Source organism: Dendrobates tinctorius, unplaced genomic scaffold (genome assembly GCF_039654945.1).
Source record: "Dendrobates tinctorius isolate UK_male_01 unplaced genomic scaffold, ASM3965494v1 ptg000030l, whole genome shotgun sequence".
Taxonomy (NCBI): Eukaryota; Metazoa; Chordata; class Amphibia; order Anura; family Dendrobatidae; genus Dendrobates; species Dendrobates tinctorius.
The window spans coordinates 39,703,647-39,722,316 of record NW_027361698.1 but is presented as its reverse complement, the minus strand read 5'-3'; the positions used below and the strand labels follow the sequence as shown (position 1 = coordinate 39,722,316).

General features: G+C 40.6%; 1 protein-coding gene across 1 annotated transcript in view; it reads right to left on the bottom strand.

The window, feature by feature from the left end:
* Positions 1 to 15,487: 15,487 nt before the first annotated feature.
* Positions 15,488 to 18,670, bottom strand: part of FAT4 (FAT atypical cadherin 4) — a 337,078-nt gene continuing 333,895 nt past the window's right edge. Inside the window, exon 17 of the mRNA XM_073572044.1 lies at positions 15,488 to 18,352. Coding sequence (XP_073428145.1) covers positions 16,494 to 18,352 — 1,859 coding nt within the window. The 3' untranslated portion in view covers positions 15,488 to 16,493. The remainder of the gene's footprint in view (positions 18,353 to 18,670) is intronic.

Below are 18,670 nucleotides of genomic sequence, written 5' to 3'. Positions count from 1 at the left end.
ATTTCTTCTATGTAGTATATTTGGTTCACCTTGAATGTATTGTGCAAGATCGCTTGACCAGTTTAGAAAAAACAATTTCAAGGATGGGGGGTTTGGAAGCTGACAAAGTCTTGTTGCAGTTTTAAACACTTTCCTCCAGAATGGTTGAATATTTTCACACTGCCACCATATGTGTAAATAAGATCCCCTCTCCCCGAAACATCTCCAACAATTAGACGGTGCATCAGGCTGCCACTTCTTTCTAGGGTCAGGGGTGGTGTACCACCTAGTAAGGACTTAGTAAGAATTTTCTTGGACCCTCACACAGTCAGAAGGACCATGCGAGTTTTTATATATCTTTTCAACCTCCCAATCTTGCAATACAACCCCAAGGTCCCTTTCCCATTTCATTATAAACGCTCGTTTAACCGAGGTTGAGTGGGCCAGGAGCATCTGGTAAAGCCTACCCAACACGCCCCTTGGTTTATTTCTCTGAGTCAGAAACTTTTCAAAAGTGGTCAACTCTCTGTGCGGAAGTCCAGATGGTAAATACGATCTGATCGAGTTTTTGAGCCTGTTGTAATGAAGAAAGTTAATATGATAGTGTGGAAATCTCATTTGTAAATCTTGCAGAGGGAGGATCACACCATCCTCCATGAAAGCATCTAGACTTTCGTTTATTTTATGTAGAGAGTCTGTGTCCTTAAGAAAAGGGTGACCTAATTAGAGGCCAGGTAGGTCCCCTACTTTTATCAGGGGTGATGGAAGTGGCATTAGTGAGGATGAGAATCTGGCCCAGGTCCTGATGAAATTTTTTGTTATTGCATTTGGGGAGAGAACCTTCTTTATAAAACCCGTTGGCGAGTGAAGGATAGTAGAGATTGGTACTGACAGTGACTCGCTAGCAATCCCTGTCCAAAGTTTGTGATTACTCTCTCTCGTCCAATCGATTAATAGCGACAAAGCTGCCGCTGCGTGGTATTTTTGTGGGTCCGGTAATCCTATATCAAATTAGGCATTTTATTACAAATGGATTATAAGAAAAAAAAAGGGGTTTGGTACCATATTAGCCAGTTGAAAAATGAATTCTCTCGGTGGAAGAACCAAAATAATCCTGTAGTTATGATACCTTTTAATGACTAACAAAAATAAAATAAATTATGTTACAAGGCAAGCTTTCCGGACTTCTTAGGTCCCTTCCTCAGGCATGGTATAACAAAGTTTCTGAAGAAACAAATATATGCACAAACAACATATTTACAGGGGGAGGAAGACGCTAGATATGGATGTAAATGAAATTGATGTTGGAGAAGGATGCTAGGCCCCTGATAGCATCCTCCCCCCATCTCACAATTCATTGTGATACTATTGGGGACTGAGGGATTAGGGACTGAGAGCGGAGGCGGTAAGGTGCATAAGACTCTTTATAAAGAATTCAAAAGTGGAAGAAGACACTGTCATGGACTTGTAATGTATTGGGAGGCGGCAGAGGATGCTCAGTAGCTGATAGCTTCTTCTCCCACCCCCAAATTCATTTTGATGCTATCAAGTACTTATAATGAATGATGGGGACATAGGACAGGGACTAAGGCTATGTTCACACATTCAGGATTAGCAGGAGAAAATTCTGCTGCGTATCCTAAGGTGTTGGCAGGGAGAAAGTTGGGTAAAATGCATCTATTTTTTTTCCATATTTTTGCCATGCTGTTGTTACATATTTTTCCGCAGTAGTACGGGTGAAATACACTGCAAGAATTGACATTATGCAGATTTTAATCTGTTGCAAATCTGCAAGGAAAAAATAAGCAGTGTGTGCATGAGACTTCAGGGATCTCATTCACTTTTTCTGTACTGTAAAACCTTGCATATATTCAGTGTGCACATAGCCTTACTGGCAATTGAGGAGAATCACAGACTGAATAATTTATATTATTGGGAGTCATAGATTATAGTTGCTGAGAGGCACAGTGCTGCTTATCACTTTATATTTTAATGGTGCATGGCTATTAGTATATTAACCCCTTTCTCACATCAGGCGTATATTTACGGTGATGTCGGACTCCCTGCCTTTGATGTGGGCTCCGGCAGTGAGCCCACATCTTTCCCGGTACATGTCAGTTGTTTTAAGCAGCTAACATGTGCCCGGGACAGCTGGGGGTGGAATCGCGATCCACCTGTAGCTATTAACCCGTTAAAGTAAAAAACTGACAGCGGCATTTAAATGCACTTCCGGCAATCGCGCCGGAAATCTGCCCGGTGGGGCACCGGTGACCTCTGTCACTTAATCACGGGTCACCGGTGGGTTGGCATGACAATCGGAGGTCACTGGTTGTCACTGCCGAATTGCTGTGAGCGTCGCCCAGTGGTCAGCGCTCATAGCAAGTGAGTAATTTGACAACATACAGGTGATCCGATCATTGCCATAAAGACTACTGAAGCATGCCAAAAGTAATAAAAAGTATTTAAAAATATAAAAAAAGGAAAAAAAGAAAAGCTCAAATCACCCCCCTTTCGCCCCATTCAAGATAAAAAAAAAAACAAGCATACACACATTTGGTATCGCCGTGTTCAGAATCGCCCTATCTATCACTAAAAAAAGGATTAACCTGATCGCTGAACGGCATAGTGAGAAAAAAAGTAAAAACTCCAGAGTTACCTTTTTTTGGTTGCAGCGACATTGCATTAAAATGCAATGACAGGCAATCAAAAGAAGGTATCTGCACCAAAATGGTATCATTAAAAATGTCAGCTTGGCACGCAAAAAATGAGCCCTCACCCCACCCGAAATCATGAGAAATGGAGACACTATGGGTATTGGAAAATGGCGCAATTTTTTTTAAGCAAAGTTTGGAATTTTTTTTCACCACTTAGATAAAAGCAACCTAGACATGTTTGGTGTCTATGAACTCATAATGACCTGGAGAATCATATTGTCAGGTCAGTTTTAGCTTTTAGTGAACCTAGTAAAAAGCCAATAAAAAACGAGTGTGGGATTGCACTTTTTTTTGCAATTTCACCGCACTTGAAATATTTTTCCTATATCCTAGTACATGACATGGTAAAACCAATGATGTTCAAAAGTACAACTTGTCCCGCAAAAAACAAGCCCTCACATGGCCACATTGATGGAAAAATAAAAAAGTTATGGCTCTGGGAAGAAGGGGAGTGAAAAACGAAAACGCAAAACTGAAAATACCTCTGGGGGTTAATGGTGGGGTATATATCTGTATTTGGGGGGGAGACATGTATATATACAATATATATGACCTTGTTATTTTCAGGGCTGCGAAGATCATCATGACAAGATGATTAATGGCTGGGAGATGTTGGCATAAAGGTCTGACCAGATGGAGAAGAAACAGCAGAAAGGGCTCAAATCAGATGAGACTTCAGTGGTAAGTGCCTGGATGTAGGTATTATTCTGTGTCTGCACTGTGTGACATGGAGTGATAATGTTTATTTGTAAAACCCCTTATTTTTCATTCTCACATTTGTGTGAAATGTCCGTGTGCTTCCAGTTTTTTTATTGGATGGTACACAGACTCATAGGTTTTTATAGGTCCATTCACACATACATGAAAATCACAGATCTGAGAATGAGGTCCCGTGAGGGTCAGAGAATGTTCTGTTCTGATTTTAAGGATCAGAATAGGACATGCTCAATGTGTCTGTAAAAGTGGGCAGCACACCGCCACTGCACACAGATACAGGGATATAGCCTTATGTATAGCACAGTCCCCTAGTATATAGTGTACTCCCTTATTATGTATAGAACAGTTCCTTAGTATATAGTGTACTCACTTATTATGTATAGCACAGTCCCTTAGTATATAGTGTACTCACTTATTTTGTATAGCAGTCCCTTAGTACAGGGTGGGCCATTTATATGGATACACCTAAATAAAATGGGAATGGTTGGTGACATCAACTTCCTTTTTGTGGCACATTAGTATATGGGAGGGGGAAAACTTTTCAAGATGGGTGGTGACCATAGCGGCCATTTTGAAGTCAGCCATTTTGGATCCAACTTTATTTTTTTCAATGGGAAGAGGGTCAAGTGACACATCAAACTTATTGCGAATTTCACAAGAAAAACAATGGTGTGCTTGGTTTTAATGTAACTTTATTCTTTCACAAGTTATTTACAAGTTTCTCTTTGTTTACAGCCATTGACATAATGAAGAGGTTAACACGTGAGGAGCGAATTGAAATTGTGTTGAAGTCTGATGAACGGAGTACCCGGGTCATTGCAGCAGATTTCAATGCAAGACACCCTATGCAAGAAAATTGTCACCATTACAATTTTATTTAGGTGTATCCATATAAATGGCCCACCCAAAAAAGTTTGCCTCATCACTGAACATAATGTTCTGTGTAAACTGAGGGTTCTGTTCCAATTTTTGTTTTGCCCATTCTGCAAATTCAGCGCATCGGTCTGGGTCACCAACCATTCCCATTTTATTTAGGTGTATCCATATAAATGGCCCACCCTGTATATAGTGTACTAATTTATTATGTATAACACCATCCTTAGTTATATAGTTTCCTTTTTTGTTATGCATAACACCATCCCTTATTATGTACCATTGTCTCTAGTTATATATGGTGCCATCCCTTATTATATAGCTTCCTCTGCTGTTATGTACAGTGCTGTCTCTAACATAGTTTATTCTTGTTTTTTATGTTATTCACAGCGGCCTCTTTTATTACATAGCCCCCTATCTCGTAAGATATAAAATGAATGCTGATGAGGCAATCGGCGACTAGACAACCAGTCCATCAGCTCCTCCATTAGAAAAGCTTTCCCATACTCCATAAGCCTTCATTGCATTACATATCTAACAAGACAGGACTGTATGTAATAAATGGAGGGCTCTATATAAACCGATACGGTACTGTACATAACAAGAGAGGGCACTATATAATAAGAGACAGCAATATACATAACAAAGGAGACTAAGTAAGATATATACATGTATGTGTGTGTGACGCTATATATATATATATGTGTGTGTGTGTGTAGTTTTGTCGCGCCATAAAAAAAAGAGGGGGGCCCAGACACATTTCTTGCACTGGGGCCCCAAGCTGTCATTGTTCTCCCCTAAGAAGTCTTGACAGCTTGCCTTGTAACATCATTCATTTTATTTTTCTTAGCCATTAAAGGGTATCATAACTACAGGATTATCATCTTACAAATGGAGAAGCAGTGGGAATGTTCTTCATAGTTATCTGGAGTCTGTCTGGTGGAGGTGCGAATTGTGTTCATGTAGTGAGTCATAAATCCAGGTGTTAAATGTAGTCCTAGTGTCTATGAATTGAACATCTTTATCAGTTTGAATTCCCAAATTTTTCTCTTTCTTTTGTCCTTTAAATGACCTTTTACTATTAACATTTTAAATCTGTCATACAGTGTCCAGGTCCAGAGAAATGTCTTCCCACAGGCGTGTTCAGTTCACTCCTGATATGGTGTATGCATAGATTCATTATTGTTTGTAATTTTTGCATAGTTTCCCCAATATAGATACCTTCAGGGCACCTTGTGCATTGCAGCATGTACACCACATTGGACGATGTACATGAAAAAAAATCCATGACCTTATAGTCCTGATTTGTGCATGAATTGTTTTTTATGTACGTCCTCCAATGTGGTGTACATGATACAATGTATAAGGTGCCCTGGAGGTATCTATATTGGAGAAATCATGCAAAAACTACAAACAAGGATTGAATGTTTCATTTTTGAAAAATGTGCAATCCTGAGAAAAAATAATAAATTTCCAAAGCCGCTCCAAGCACTAGTCAGTAAAAAAAACACATAGAAAATGGATGCAGTATGGAGGCCATCCTTGACTGGAAACATTTTTTTTAATATCAGAATACCTTTTTAAAGGGAATATGTTAGTAGGATTAACCCTTCTGACTCATCTATATGGGCACACAGGCCATAGGAAGTTGAATAAAATGATACCTTGGTATATGCGATCCAATATTTTAATTCAGAGAAATCCATGTTTTCTTAATATGTAAATTAGCATTTAAGATCTATGGGCTGAACACAGATGGGTGGATGAGAATCTGCATCCAGAGCTTAGTTTAAATGAAAGGGGCTATTACCAGTGTGAGACATGAAGATCAGGAGAGCAGACTGTCAGTCATTACATGTCTCACACTGGTAACAGCCCCTTTCATTTAAAATAAACCCTGGAGGCAGATTCTCACAGAGATCTGCGTCCGGCCCATAGATCTTAACAGCTCATTTGCGTATTAATACAAACACTGATTTCTCTGAAAAAAGACATCAGATCGCAGATATCAAGGTATCATTGTATTCAACTTCCTATGACCTACATGCACATACAGATGGCTTAGGAGGGTTGATCCTACTGACAGATTCCCTTTAACAGTGTTTCTATTGCTTCATAAACCTATCCAAAATTTCAGCCTTTACTAGATCTAATACTTGAATGTTCCGTAACTTTCGGTTTTGGAGAGTAATTCTTTCGAATTTTGGGATGAAATCACAGTTATTTAAATCCCAATCAGTGATTATAAGTTCTTTGTGGGGGCAAAAAATAATTATTTTTTTGCTCTGAGCTTTTTATAGGGACTATTACAGAGTTACGTAAAAACATTGTATCACAAGTCAGCGTCACTCAGTAAAGAATAAGTACATTTTGTTTGGCCTTTCTTCATACTAAGATTTTACATACCTCTTACTAATTTGTTTGTACTTCTCTGAAATTCTCTCTCAACTTTTTCAACTGGCCCAAAACTGGATTGCACATTAACAAACTAATAAAAAACATTAAACCAGAGATTCCATTTATCTGCTATTAACCTGCTTTGTAATAGCAATTCCATCAAGCAGTCATTATTTGTCCATGCATTAAATGCGTCACTGTTCATACTACATGTCTCTTCAGAAGAGGCTAGCTTAGCAGCAACTGCTGACCAAAAGGGTTTAGAGAAGTTAATGGAAAAGTGTCACCAAAAGACTCACAACAACATGTTAAAGGGAACCTGTCACCATGAATAAAGTTGTTAACCTGCAGATATGGGGTTGATCTGCAGGTTAATAGAGTTATGGTGCTGTCCGGCGCCTGCACGTAGTGGAATGCAGCAGGGAGAAAATTCACTTTTTTTTTTCAGGGTCGGGGCCGTCATGAGTATATATAGTGGCCGCTATAACCGCGCCTCTGACCCTGACTGGCCCTGGCTCTACATTGTGGCCGGCTGTCAGTCAGGGCAGAGGGCGCGGTTACAGCGGCCGCTCCGTATACTCAGAGCGGTGACTGAACCCGCGCCGGCGTCGTCTCCCATGACTGAAACCAAATGCTGGCAGAGAGAATAAAGATCATTTTCTCCCCGCTGCATTCGGCTAACTGCAGGCACCAGATAACATCATAACACTGCTAACCTGCAGATTATCCCATATCTGCAGGTTAACAGCGTTATTACTAGTGACTGGCTCTTTTTAAAGAAAGAAAGAATATACTTTTTACTTAAAGGGAATTTTCCACCAAATGTTTGTTACCTAATCTGCTAATCTGAGAGCAGCGTAATGTAGGGACAGAGACCCTAATTCTAGGTAGTTATAAAACCTCTGTTTTATTAGCAGGAGGATTAGTAAACCTGCTACCATGTGGTCCAACCACCACTGATTGGCAGCTTTCTGCCTATGCACAGTGTACACACAAAGCTGCCAATCAATGGTCTTGGTGGGGTTATACAGAGCTCATCATTTAAAAAAACTAGTAGATCTACAGCAGATAAAGCAGCTTTTAAATCAAAACTACAGCAACCAGTAAAGTTGGCATCAGCACCTACATCATGCTGTTCCCAGATGGAGCAGCAAAACCTAGTGACAGATTCCCTCTAATGCCTCTGACTAGATGTGCAAAGAACAGGAAGATATCATGATGCAAAATGCTGCAACTATATAAATAACACAGCAAAAAAAAAAATTAAATGAGTGAATAGAGTCTTATTACCATATTTTTCGGATTATAAGACGCACTTTTGTTCCCCAAAATTTTGGGGGAAAGTGGGGGGTGCATCTTATAATCCGAAAGTGTGCTGTAAAGGGGGGGCGGCTCTGGAGTGGTGTCAGGGGGCTGGGGTGGGTTGGCTGCGGGCTGTAGAGACAGGGGGTGGTCAGAGCTCCCGCTCATTAGGCTCATGTAATATTCACTGCACTCACTGTCCATCACCTTGGTGCTGAAGCCACGCTGAGTTGGTGGACAGGGGAGCAGCGCATATTGCATGTGCCTGCACTCTCCCCCCACTGCCTGTCACTATAGTCACCTTCTGATGATGGCTCCGTGCTCCCATCTCTCCCCTGCCTCTTCCTGTGTCTGTGCCAATAGGACCTGCGGTCACGTGACTCCCAGTGTGCAGCACTGCGGTCATGTGATGGAAGGTCCTGCAGCTACAATGATCTGCCTGTATGAGCAGCTCCTGGATGTTAGCATAGACACAGGAAGAGCCATGGGGGAGCTGGGAGCACGGAGCCATCATCTGAAGGTGAGTTAACTATTTGTTATTTTATCATGTGCGTGTCAGCAGCACAGGGGGGCATATCTAGGATGGGATGGGGGGGCCATGTGCGTGTCAGCAGCACAGGGGGGCATATCCAGGATGGGATGGGGGGGCCATGTGCGTGCCGGCAGCACAGGAGGGCATATCCAGGATGGGATGGGGGCCATGTGTGTGCCAGCAGCACAGGGGGCATATCCAGGATGGGATGGGGGGGCCATGTGCGTGCCAGCAGCATGGGGGGCATATCTAGGATGGGATGGGGGGGCCATGTGTGTGCCAGCAGCACGGGGGGACCATGTGCATGCCAGCAGCACAGGGGGGGCTATGTGCGTGCCAGCAGCACAGGGGGGGCAATGTGCCAGTGTGCCAGCAGCACAGGGGGGCCATGTGACAGCACAAGGGGGCCATATGCCAGGATGGGTGTTTAATAGATACCAGGATGAAGGATATACACTCACTGGCCACTTTATTAGGTACACCTGTCCAACTGTGTGTTAAGACTTAATTTCTAATCAGCCAATCACATGGCGGCAACTCAGTGCATTTAGGCATGTAGACATGGTCAAGACAATCTCCTGCAGTTCAAACCGAGCATCAGTATGGGGAAGAAAGGTGATTTGAGTGCCTTTGAACGTGGCATGATTGTTGGTGCCAGAAGGGCTGGTCTGAGAATTTCAGAAACTGCTGATCTACTGGGATTTTCACGCACAACCATCTCTAGGGTTTACAGAGAATGGTCCGAAAAAGAAAAAAAATCCAGTGAGCGGCAGTTCTGTGGCCGGAAATGCCATGTTGATGCCAGAGGTCAGAGGAGAATGGGCAGACTGGTTCGAGCTGATAGAAAGGCAACAGTGACTCAAATTGCCACCCGTTACAACCAAGGTAGGCAGAAGAGCATCTCTGAACGCACAGTGCGTCGAACTTTGAGGCAGATGGGCTACAGCAGCAGAAGACCACACTGGGTACCACTCCTCTCAGCTAAGAACAGGAAACTGAGGCTACAATTTGCACAAGCTCATCGAAATTGGACAGTAGAAGATTGGAAAAACGTTGCCTGGTCTGATGAGTCTCGATTTCTGCTGCGACATTCGGATGGTAGGGTCAGAATTTGGCGTAAACAACATGAAAGCATGGATCCATCCTGCCTTGTATCAACGGTTCAGGCTGGTGGTGGTGGTGTCATGGTGTGGGGAATTTTTTCTGGGCACTCTTTGGGCCCCTTGGTACCAATTGAGCATCGTTGCAACGCCACAGCCTACCTGAGTATTGTTGCTGACCATGTCCATCCCTTTATGACCACAATGTACCCAACATCTGATGGCTACTTTCAGCAGGATAATGCGCCATGTCATAAAGCTCGAATCATCTCAGATTGGTTTCTTGAACATGACAATGAGTTTACTGTACTCAAATGGCCTCCTCAGTCACCAGATCTCAATCCAATAGAGCATCTTTGGGATGTGGTGGAACGGGAGATTCGCATCAGGGATGTGCAGCCGACAAATCTGCGCCAACTGTGTGATGCCATCATGTCAATATGGTCCAAAATCTCTGAGGAATGCTTCCAGCACCTTGTTGAATCTCTGCCACGAAGAATTGAGGCAGTTCTGAAGGCAAAAGGGGGTCCAACCCCTTACTAGCATGGTGTACCTAATAAAGTGGCCAGTGAGTGTATATGATTTGTAAGACGGACACTGGCATTATAAGACAGACCCCAATTTAACATAAAAAAATTATCTTTTTCTTCAACAAATTTGGGGGTGCATCTTATAATCAGGTGCAACATATAAAGCGAAAAATATGGTAAGTACCATGACATTTGGAGCTTTCTAGGCATAAAAGAAGATAAAAAATCTACACGTTATTGTAATGTAAAAAAAAATCATACGTAGAAGAATAATTTCAGAACTTTTTCCACCTTTAATTTTACCTATAATCTGTGCAATACAGTTGAAATATAAACTGAAATATTCTCTAAAAGAAAAGGTAATGTGGTTGCATAAATATGCACACCCTAAAACTAATTTTTGACTTTCTAACATAATTCAGTCTTTTTGGGTAGGAGTCTATCAGCATAGCACAGCTAGAGTTGGCAATCTTTGTCCATTCTTCCTTGTAGTAGTGCTCCAAATCTGTCAGATAGCAGGGGCATCTCCTGTGTACAGCCCTGTTCAGGTCACCCACAAATTTTAAATTGGATTCAGGTCTGGGCTCTGGCTGGGTATTTCCAAACATTGATCTTCTTCTGACAAAACCATTATTTTGTTGATTTTGAGGTATGCTTATGGTTGGGTTTTTATCTCGGGCTCATTGTCTTCATTTTTAGTTTTTTAGCATAGGCTTGGAGGTTTTGTTACAAAATTGACTGATATTTGGAACTGTTCTTAATTCCCTCCACCTTGACTAAAGACTCAGTTTAACCTGCTGAAAAACAACCCTAAAGCATAATGCTGCCCCCAACATGCTTCACTATAGGTGTGTTTTTGTTATCATGCACAGAGTTGACTTGGCGACAAACAAACCTTTAAAAATTGTGGCAAAAAATTCAACATTGCTTTCAACAGGCCATAGCAGATTTTCTAACATGCTTTTGGCAGACGTGAAATAGGTTTTCAGAAAACAAAGTGGGATTGGATGTTTTTCTTTGTAACAAAAGGCTTCCATCTTGACACCCTACCACACAGGCCAGATATGACAAATATGGGAGATTGTTGTCACATGCAGTACACAAATAGTACTTGACAGAAATCTCTGCAGCTCCTTTAATGGTACTGTAGGCCTCATGGCAGTTTTACTAACCAATTTTCTTCTCGTCTTTTCATCAGTTTTTGAGGGACGTTCAGTTCTGAGTAATATTCATGTTGTGCCAAATTTAAGCAACTTCTTGATGATCATCTGTATGGTAAATCTAATGTCTTGAATTCTATTTGTAAACTCCTGCCTGATCATTTTCAACAATGAGGTTCCATTGTTATGTTGTAAGCTGTTTACAGACCACGGCTTTAGTGGTGAAATAAAACTAAAAAGTATCAGCAAAATCCTACTATAACAGCTAAACTTTATATGAGGTTAACCAGAATCTCTTTAAAATGATGGTAGCTGTTTACTGACTACTATGTGACTGGCTAATTCTGAACACAACCAAATTTCCAATTATAAGATGGTGTATATACTTTTGCAAACAAATTATTTTAGTTTTGTCATTTTTATTTAACCCCTCAAAATGATTTCATTTTGGTTCCCAATGCATTTGTACAGATTATAGGTGACACTAAAGGTGGTAAAAGTTCTGAAATGATACTTCTTGGTATGATTTTTTATATCATACATGGTACAGTCATATGTAAAAGTTTGGGCACCCCTATTAATGTTAACCTTTTTTCTTTATAACAATTTTGGTTTTTGCAACAGGTATTTCAGTTTCATATAACTAATAACTGATGGACTCAGTTATATTTCTGGATTCAAATGAGGTTTATTGTACTAACAGAAAATGTGCAATCTGCATTTAAACAAAATTTGACCGGTGCAAAAGTATGGGCACCCTTATCATTTTCTTGATTTGAACACTCCTAACTACTTTTTACTGACTTCCTGAAGCACTAAATTGGTTTTGTAACCTCATTGAGCTTTGAACTTCATAGCCAGGTGTATCAAATCATGAGAAAAGGTATTTAAGGTGGCCACTTGCAAGTAGTTCTCCTCTTTGATTCTCCTATGAAGAGTGGCATCATGGGCTCCTCAAAACAACTCTCAAATGATCTGAAAACAAAGATTATTCAACATAGCTTTTCAGGGGAAGGATACAAAAAGTTGTCTCAGAGATTTAACCAGTCAGTTTCCACTGTGAGGAACATAGTAAGGAAATGGAAGAACACAGGTACAGTTCTTGTTAAGCCCAGAAGTGGCAGGCCAACAAAAATATCAGAAAGGCAGAGAAGAAGAATGGTGAGAACAGTCAAGGACAATCCACAGACCACCTCCAAAGACCTGCAGCATCATCTTGCTGCAGATGGTGTCACTGTGCATCGGTCAACAATACAGCGCATGCATAATGCCTTTTTGTATGACCAAACAACTCAATCTTTGTTTCATCAGTCCACAGGACCTTCTTCCAAAATGTAACTGGCTTGTCCAAATGTGCTTTTGCAGACCTCAGGCGACTCTGTTTGTGGCGTGCTTGCAGAAACGGCTTCTTTCGCATCACTCTCCCATACAGCTTCTCCTTGTGCAAAGTGCGCTGTATTGTTGACCGATGCACAGTGACACCATCTGCAGCAAGATGATGCTGCAGGTCTTTGGAGGTGGTCTGTGGATTGTCCTTGACTGTTCTCACCATTCTTCTTCTCTGCCTTTCTGATATTTTTCTTTGCCTGCCACTTCTGGGCTTAACAAGAACTGAACCTGTGTTCTTCCATTTCCTTACTATGTTCCTCACAGTGGAAACTGACTGGTTAAATCTCTGAGACAACTTTTTGTATCCTTCCCCTGAAAAGCTATGTTGAATAATCTTTGTTTTCAGATCATTTGAGAGTTGTTTTGAGGATCCCATGATGCCACTCTTCATAGGAGAATCAAATAGGAGAACTACTTGCAAGTGGCCACTTTAAATACCTTTTCTCATGATTTGATACACCTGGCTATGAAGCTCAAAGCTCAATGAGGTTACAAAACCAATTTAGTGCTTCAGGAAGTCAGTAAAAAGTAGTTAGGAGTGTTCAAATCAAGAAAATGATAAGGGTGCCCATACTTTTGCACCGGTCAAATTTTGTTTAAATGCAGATTGCACATTTTCTGTTAGTACAATAAACCTCATTTGAATCCAGAAATATAACTGAGTCCATCAGTTATTAGATATATGAAACTGAAATACCTGTTGCAAAAACCAAAATTGTTATAAAGAAAAAAGGTTAACATTAATAGGGGTGCCCAAACTTTTACATATGACTGTATATTAACCGAGGTTTGTAGACTTTTGATAACCACAGTGTTAGGGTTGGCGGATTGCACTAAATAAAAATAACTAAAAAAGTGCAATTGCAACCCGGGGTCCACCATGCAGAGATATTATCCTGTTGTGAACAATGGCGGAGTCGTGTCGCGAGCGTTCACCAAGAGACCCGCTGTGTTAACTCCACACAGTATGAACTGAACGCTAGATACCAGTCTCTGATATCCTCTCAGAGAGGAATGCACAGAAAGAGGAATACCAGTTCAGCTAACCGCTGAGTGGCAAAGAAAATATAAATAACTAACTCAGCTAACCGCCGAGCGGTACAAAATGAAGTGTGTGCAATACCCAGTTAAACAACAGGATTTAAGCACGTGGGTTGACTGTGTCTCGTAACTTACCTGTGCTAACCGCACATGTGGCCGAGACAGGCGCTAGGTCAAGCAAAAAGAAAAACCTGCCTCTCTAAGGAAAACTAGGCACTCATACAAGCCAGCAGAGTCTCCACTCACACACACACAACAGCAAATGATATTAGCGCACCGCGTGCACCTCTGAGAGCCTATTTTACATTAGGCTCATGTCCAATCGGCAGGACTTTCCCCGTGGACCAATCCAGAGCTGCCATCTCACCAGAGCAGCTGATGTCTGACCACCAACATGAAGACGCCACATCACTGACATGCTCAGTACGGTGATCTTTGGACTTAGTAAATTTAGAAAAACACAATATTGAAAATAATTATTTTTATTAATTAAAAAATGAATAGTCCATCAGACCAAAATGAATACAGATAATTAATTGTCGATACTTTGGCCCAAGCGCCTTTTTCAAGACATATCTGTGCAAAGTAAGGTCCTAAATTTCTGAGTCTGGACTTCATAAAGTTTTCAGTAAAAACTCATGGAGACGCCACCTTATGAAAAAGAGAATCCACGATTCATGTCAGAATGGCAGGAAAGAGTGCGCTAGAACGTAATGCGGCGTTTGCAATACACTGGTTACAATAGACTTAACTCGAGATCCAGCAGTAACCAAACGTGTGGCACGTGTCTGAGCAAGATGCTGGGACTGACCTTCATGCTGAGCAGCGGGAAAATCCCAACTCCTAACACAGTATATATTTTATATTAGGGAATGTGTCTAAAACTTAAGACGCTTAAGGGTCAGTGCACATGGTCAGTAAATGCTGCTGTTTGGATGCTGCGTACTTCCACAGCGTCCAACCCGCAGCGACCAGATGTTACAGCATGGTGGATGGAATTTCAAGAAATCCCATGCCCACTATGCGTTCACAGACGCTCACAGATCACCTGCGGAGATGGACATGCGGTGCGTCTTTCCAGACCGCAGCATGTTTATTTATCTTGTGGAGCCGGGAGGCTCCGTAAAATAAATTTTACCCATACAATGTATTGGACATGGTGATTCCGCATGGTTCAGTGAACACATGCGGAATCACCTGTGTTCAAAAGCGGACATGTGCTGCATCCAAAGTGCTGCCAATTACTGACCGTGTGCACCTACCCTTATGATTTAGTTAAATGAGTATTTTGATAGGCATACTGAAAAACATGCTTGTAAATCCAAATTCAGATGTCCATTCATCATGGTCTGAATACAGACCACAAAATATGGACTGGTTGACTGTCTTTTCACCATAGCATTACAGCCTCATTAGCATACATGAGGCTTCCAAGTTCAGGACAGTAGATTCACAGTCAATTTGTGCATCATCTGAATTTGGCCTAAGGATACAGATTTTCCATTGGGTTGAAATTTACAGCGAAATAGCCTAGTTGTTCAACACAAGGAAATCCTAATTCCTGCTCTGCAGTCTACTGGTAGATTATCGCGATCTAGTGTTTGACGACTTGTACCCTAATATATTAGTTCAGGTACTTTAGAACTATAAATAAACTTTAATATTACAGCATATGTATATGTTGTGACTAGTTAGGTCTTGTAAGGGATATTATAAAATCAAGACACAAAAGTAACTTACCTTACAAACGCAATATTTTAAATAAATATTTTAATTTTATTATTGACATTTACAAGAAAAAAGCATACTGATATGTTACAATTGTATCAAAATTTGAAAAATATGTATGTTACACAAGTAACAGATTTTACTGAAAAGCATTTTCTTGCCTTCCCTGAAAGTAAGAAAACTATACAGCATAGGAAAAATACCAGTATCAAAAACAGATCAGGTAAAAGCACTTAAAAAAAAAATTGTTCCACAGTACAAAGTATCACAAAAAGTGAAGTTCAAATCTCAACGTACAAATTTCTATGTAAGAATTTTAGTAAAAACTAGTATCAAGGTTTCAACAACTTATTTCCCATTTTTAGTGAGTGTCTGGAAAAGTCTTTACAAAAATAAATCTTCTGAAAGTATTAAATGAAATTTTGAAATATGTCTCAATTTTACAAAGACGGAAACTTTCTTTTAACCATTTTATTTTTGTTTTTCTTGTAAAATCAATGTAAAAAAGATCCTATGGTGCAACCATCTTGAATCTGCTTTAATCCCTTTTTATCACCCATTTGCCAATATTTGAGTTATCTATTATACATCTGTAAAGTTATAGTCTAGATACATTAAAAGTTCTCGGAAAATGAATTTAGCTTTCAATGTCACCTAACTTTTTAGAGCAATTCCAAAAAATGAAGTACTACATCTGTATTATTAACGTAACTGAGAAAAACATCAATTATAACATTTACGAATATCACAATGGGAGCAGTTAAAAGTAGGAGGAAGTCTACTTAACATTGTGCATGCTGGAAATTAGGTTGTAAAGTGTAATGCATGCAAATAAATTGAATAATGAACACAATTGTTTTAAATACATTGCAGTCCTTTCCAGCAGCAATATGTTTATTATTGTGAAGATGTCTCCTTAAATTTTAGACTGCACTGGCCGGTTCTCAAAATGGAGACGTTCAGTTGTAAACAAACATAAAATGTTTGACTGTCATAAGCATTTGCAATTCAACAATCCAGTTATGTCATATTTAGACATATTGTTCTGTTTCTCCACTTTCAGAACCTGTTTTTGATGGACTTGCCTTTAATTCCTCATTTACATTTGCTGAAGCCTTTTCTGGTAGTGAAGCTAGATCTTTAAAAACATCTACATAATGCCCAAAACCTGGACCCCAGTTCAATAGATTGTCCCAGTTGAAATTGCTAGCTTGCTGGGATAGCTTCATAGGTAATGTACTATCAGCTGGCAGAGTGGTCGTTGGAGATTGAGCTCCTGAAGGCCCACCCTCAGCTCTTCGACCCGGATATCTCCTTGGCTTTAGTCTAGCACCATAGTTGTCTTCATCATCTGCATCTGATTCATTAACTTGAGTTAATTTTGGCATTCTTGATGTGTACACCATTGGCTTGTCTCTATCATACTCCATTTCTGAGCATGTGAAGGACTCATGTGAATCACTATCTGATGATGATTCTGGAGCAGGAATGCCATCAGCTGGATTCCTTATTCTTGAAAGAGGCCTCTGGCAGTCCTCCTCTGATGAAGACCTCCCATGGTCTGCACTGCAGATGCTAGGGTTTCTTGGTCTTGGAGTATTAAGTCTTTCAACTTCCTCTATTGAAAGGCCAACAGGGGGTCCACTTTCTATGGCAATCTGCCCTATAGGCTGCTTAAGGCGACTTCCTGGTCTGGAGCTATGGCCTGCCATTGTTTGAGGACTCTTGCTTCTTCTACCAAGACGAGTTGCATAATTAAAAAGACCAGGCTGGCAAACATCGTTATGCATTTCCAATGATGAAAGATGTAGTTCTCGTGCTGGACTGCTTCTGTAAAATGTTGAAGACTTGGAAAATGGTGCTGGACTATGACGAGACAAAGCATTTGGAGGTGGACAACCAGAATGGCCAAGTGTAGCAGTTCTAAGTCCCTGGCCATAGGATGGTTGATATGTTAAACTACTTGCACCCAAAGGCAGAGGGGATTGTCGTGCAAAGCCAAGTGGACTATGTCTTTGAATAGAGAATTTAGGAGTGTGGCTCCGGAATTGTTTGTAGTGTTGAATAATGTCGGCATCAGAGGGAGCAATACTACTGGCGTTATCAATATCATAATGCTCTATTTCTGCATCAGGCATAGCTAATGGTGCACTAGGTATGATTTCTGAGCTGTGTGGTATATCAGTTTCATCATAGATGAGATATGGGTTTTCCCTTTCAATAATATCAGGTTTAGGGTTCCCTTCAGGCTGTTTTCTTATTGTCATGTCATCGCCATATGGTGGAATATTGTCTGGATCATCAAAAGCAACATTCTCACTTCCCTTTTTCTTCTTTTCTTTGGGTTTCTTTTCTTCTTTTGGCACTTTATTTTTTCTTCCTCTGCATTGGTTACATAAAATTAAGCTAAGTACCAGCAGAGCAAGAATAGTAGCACAACTTCCAACAATTGCTGGGACAGCCCAAAGTGGGAGAGATAGCTGCTCAGTATGTGAGATAAGAGTACACATATATCCTCCATTTAATCCACTCTTACAAACATTACCCTGAGGGCAAACCACGCCAAGACAAGCGACAACTGATTCACAGAAATTTCCAGTATGTGTCTCAGGACAGATGCAGTTGAATCCAGATTGGGAGTGAGGTTCACAGCTACCTCCATTTTGGCAAGGGTTTGAGGAACAATCCCCGGGTGGTACACAGCTATATGCATACCACTGATTTATGCACATCAAATCGCCCCAACAGGGGCTACTGGCACATATGTTAGGACCTCTACATCCCAGTTTTCGTGATGACTCTGATTTAGATATGTGCACCATATCATGTTTTCCACTGAATGGAAGATTCTCCCGATTATATTTAATATAGGCAATGCAACCATCAAAACCTGCAAAAAAGAAAAAGAACATTTTAATATGTCATACTAGCAACTATTTTTTTACCTTACTTCATTTAGTTTCCATTTTTAGTCCATGCAATGTGTAATAAAAGAACACAATTATTAAAATGGTAATTATGTCTAATATACTTTAATTACTTGCAGACCAACTGACAATGTTAAACCTCCAGGCAGCATGCAAATGACTAAGAAAGGATGTTGTGAATTAATGCTGTGTATGCGTTGCAGAAAGTAGCTATAACACTTCCTGCTCCTATGCCAGTGATCAAGTGATCGCACAACCCAGAAAGCTGCTAGAACAGTTGG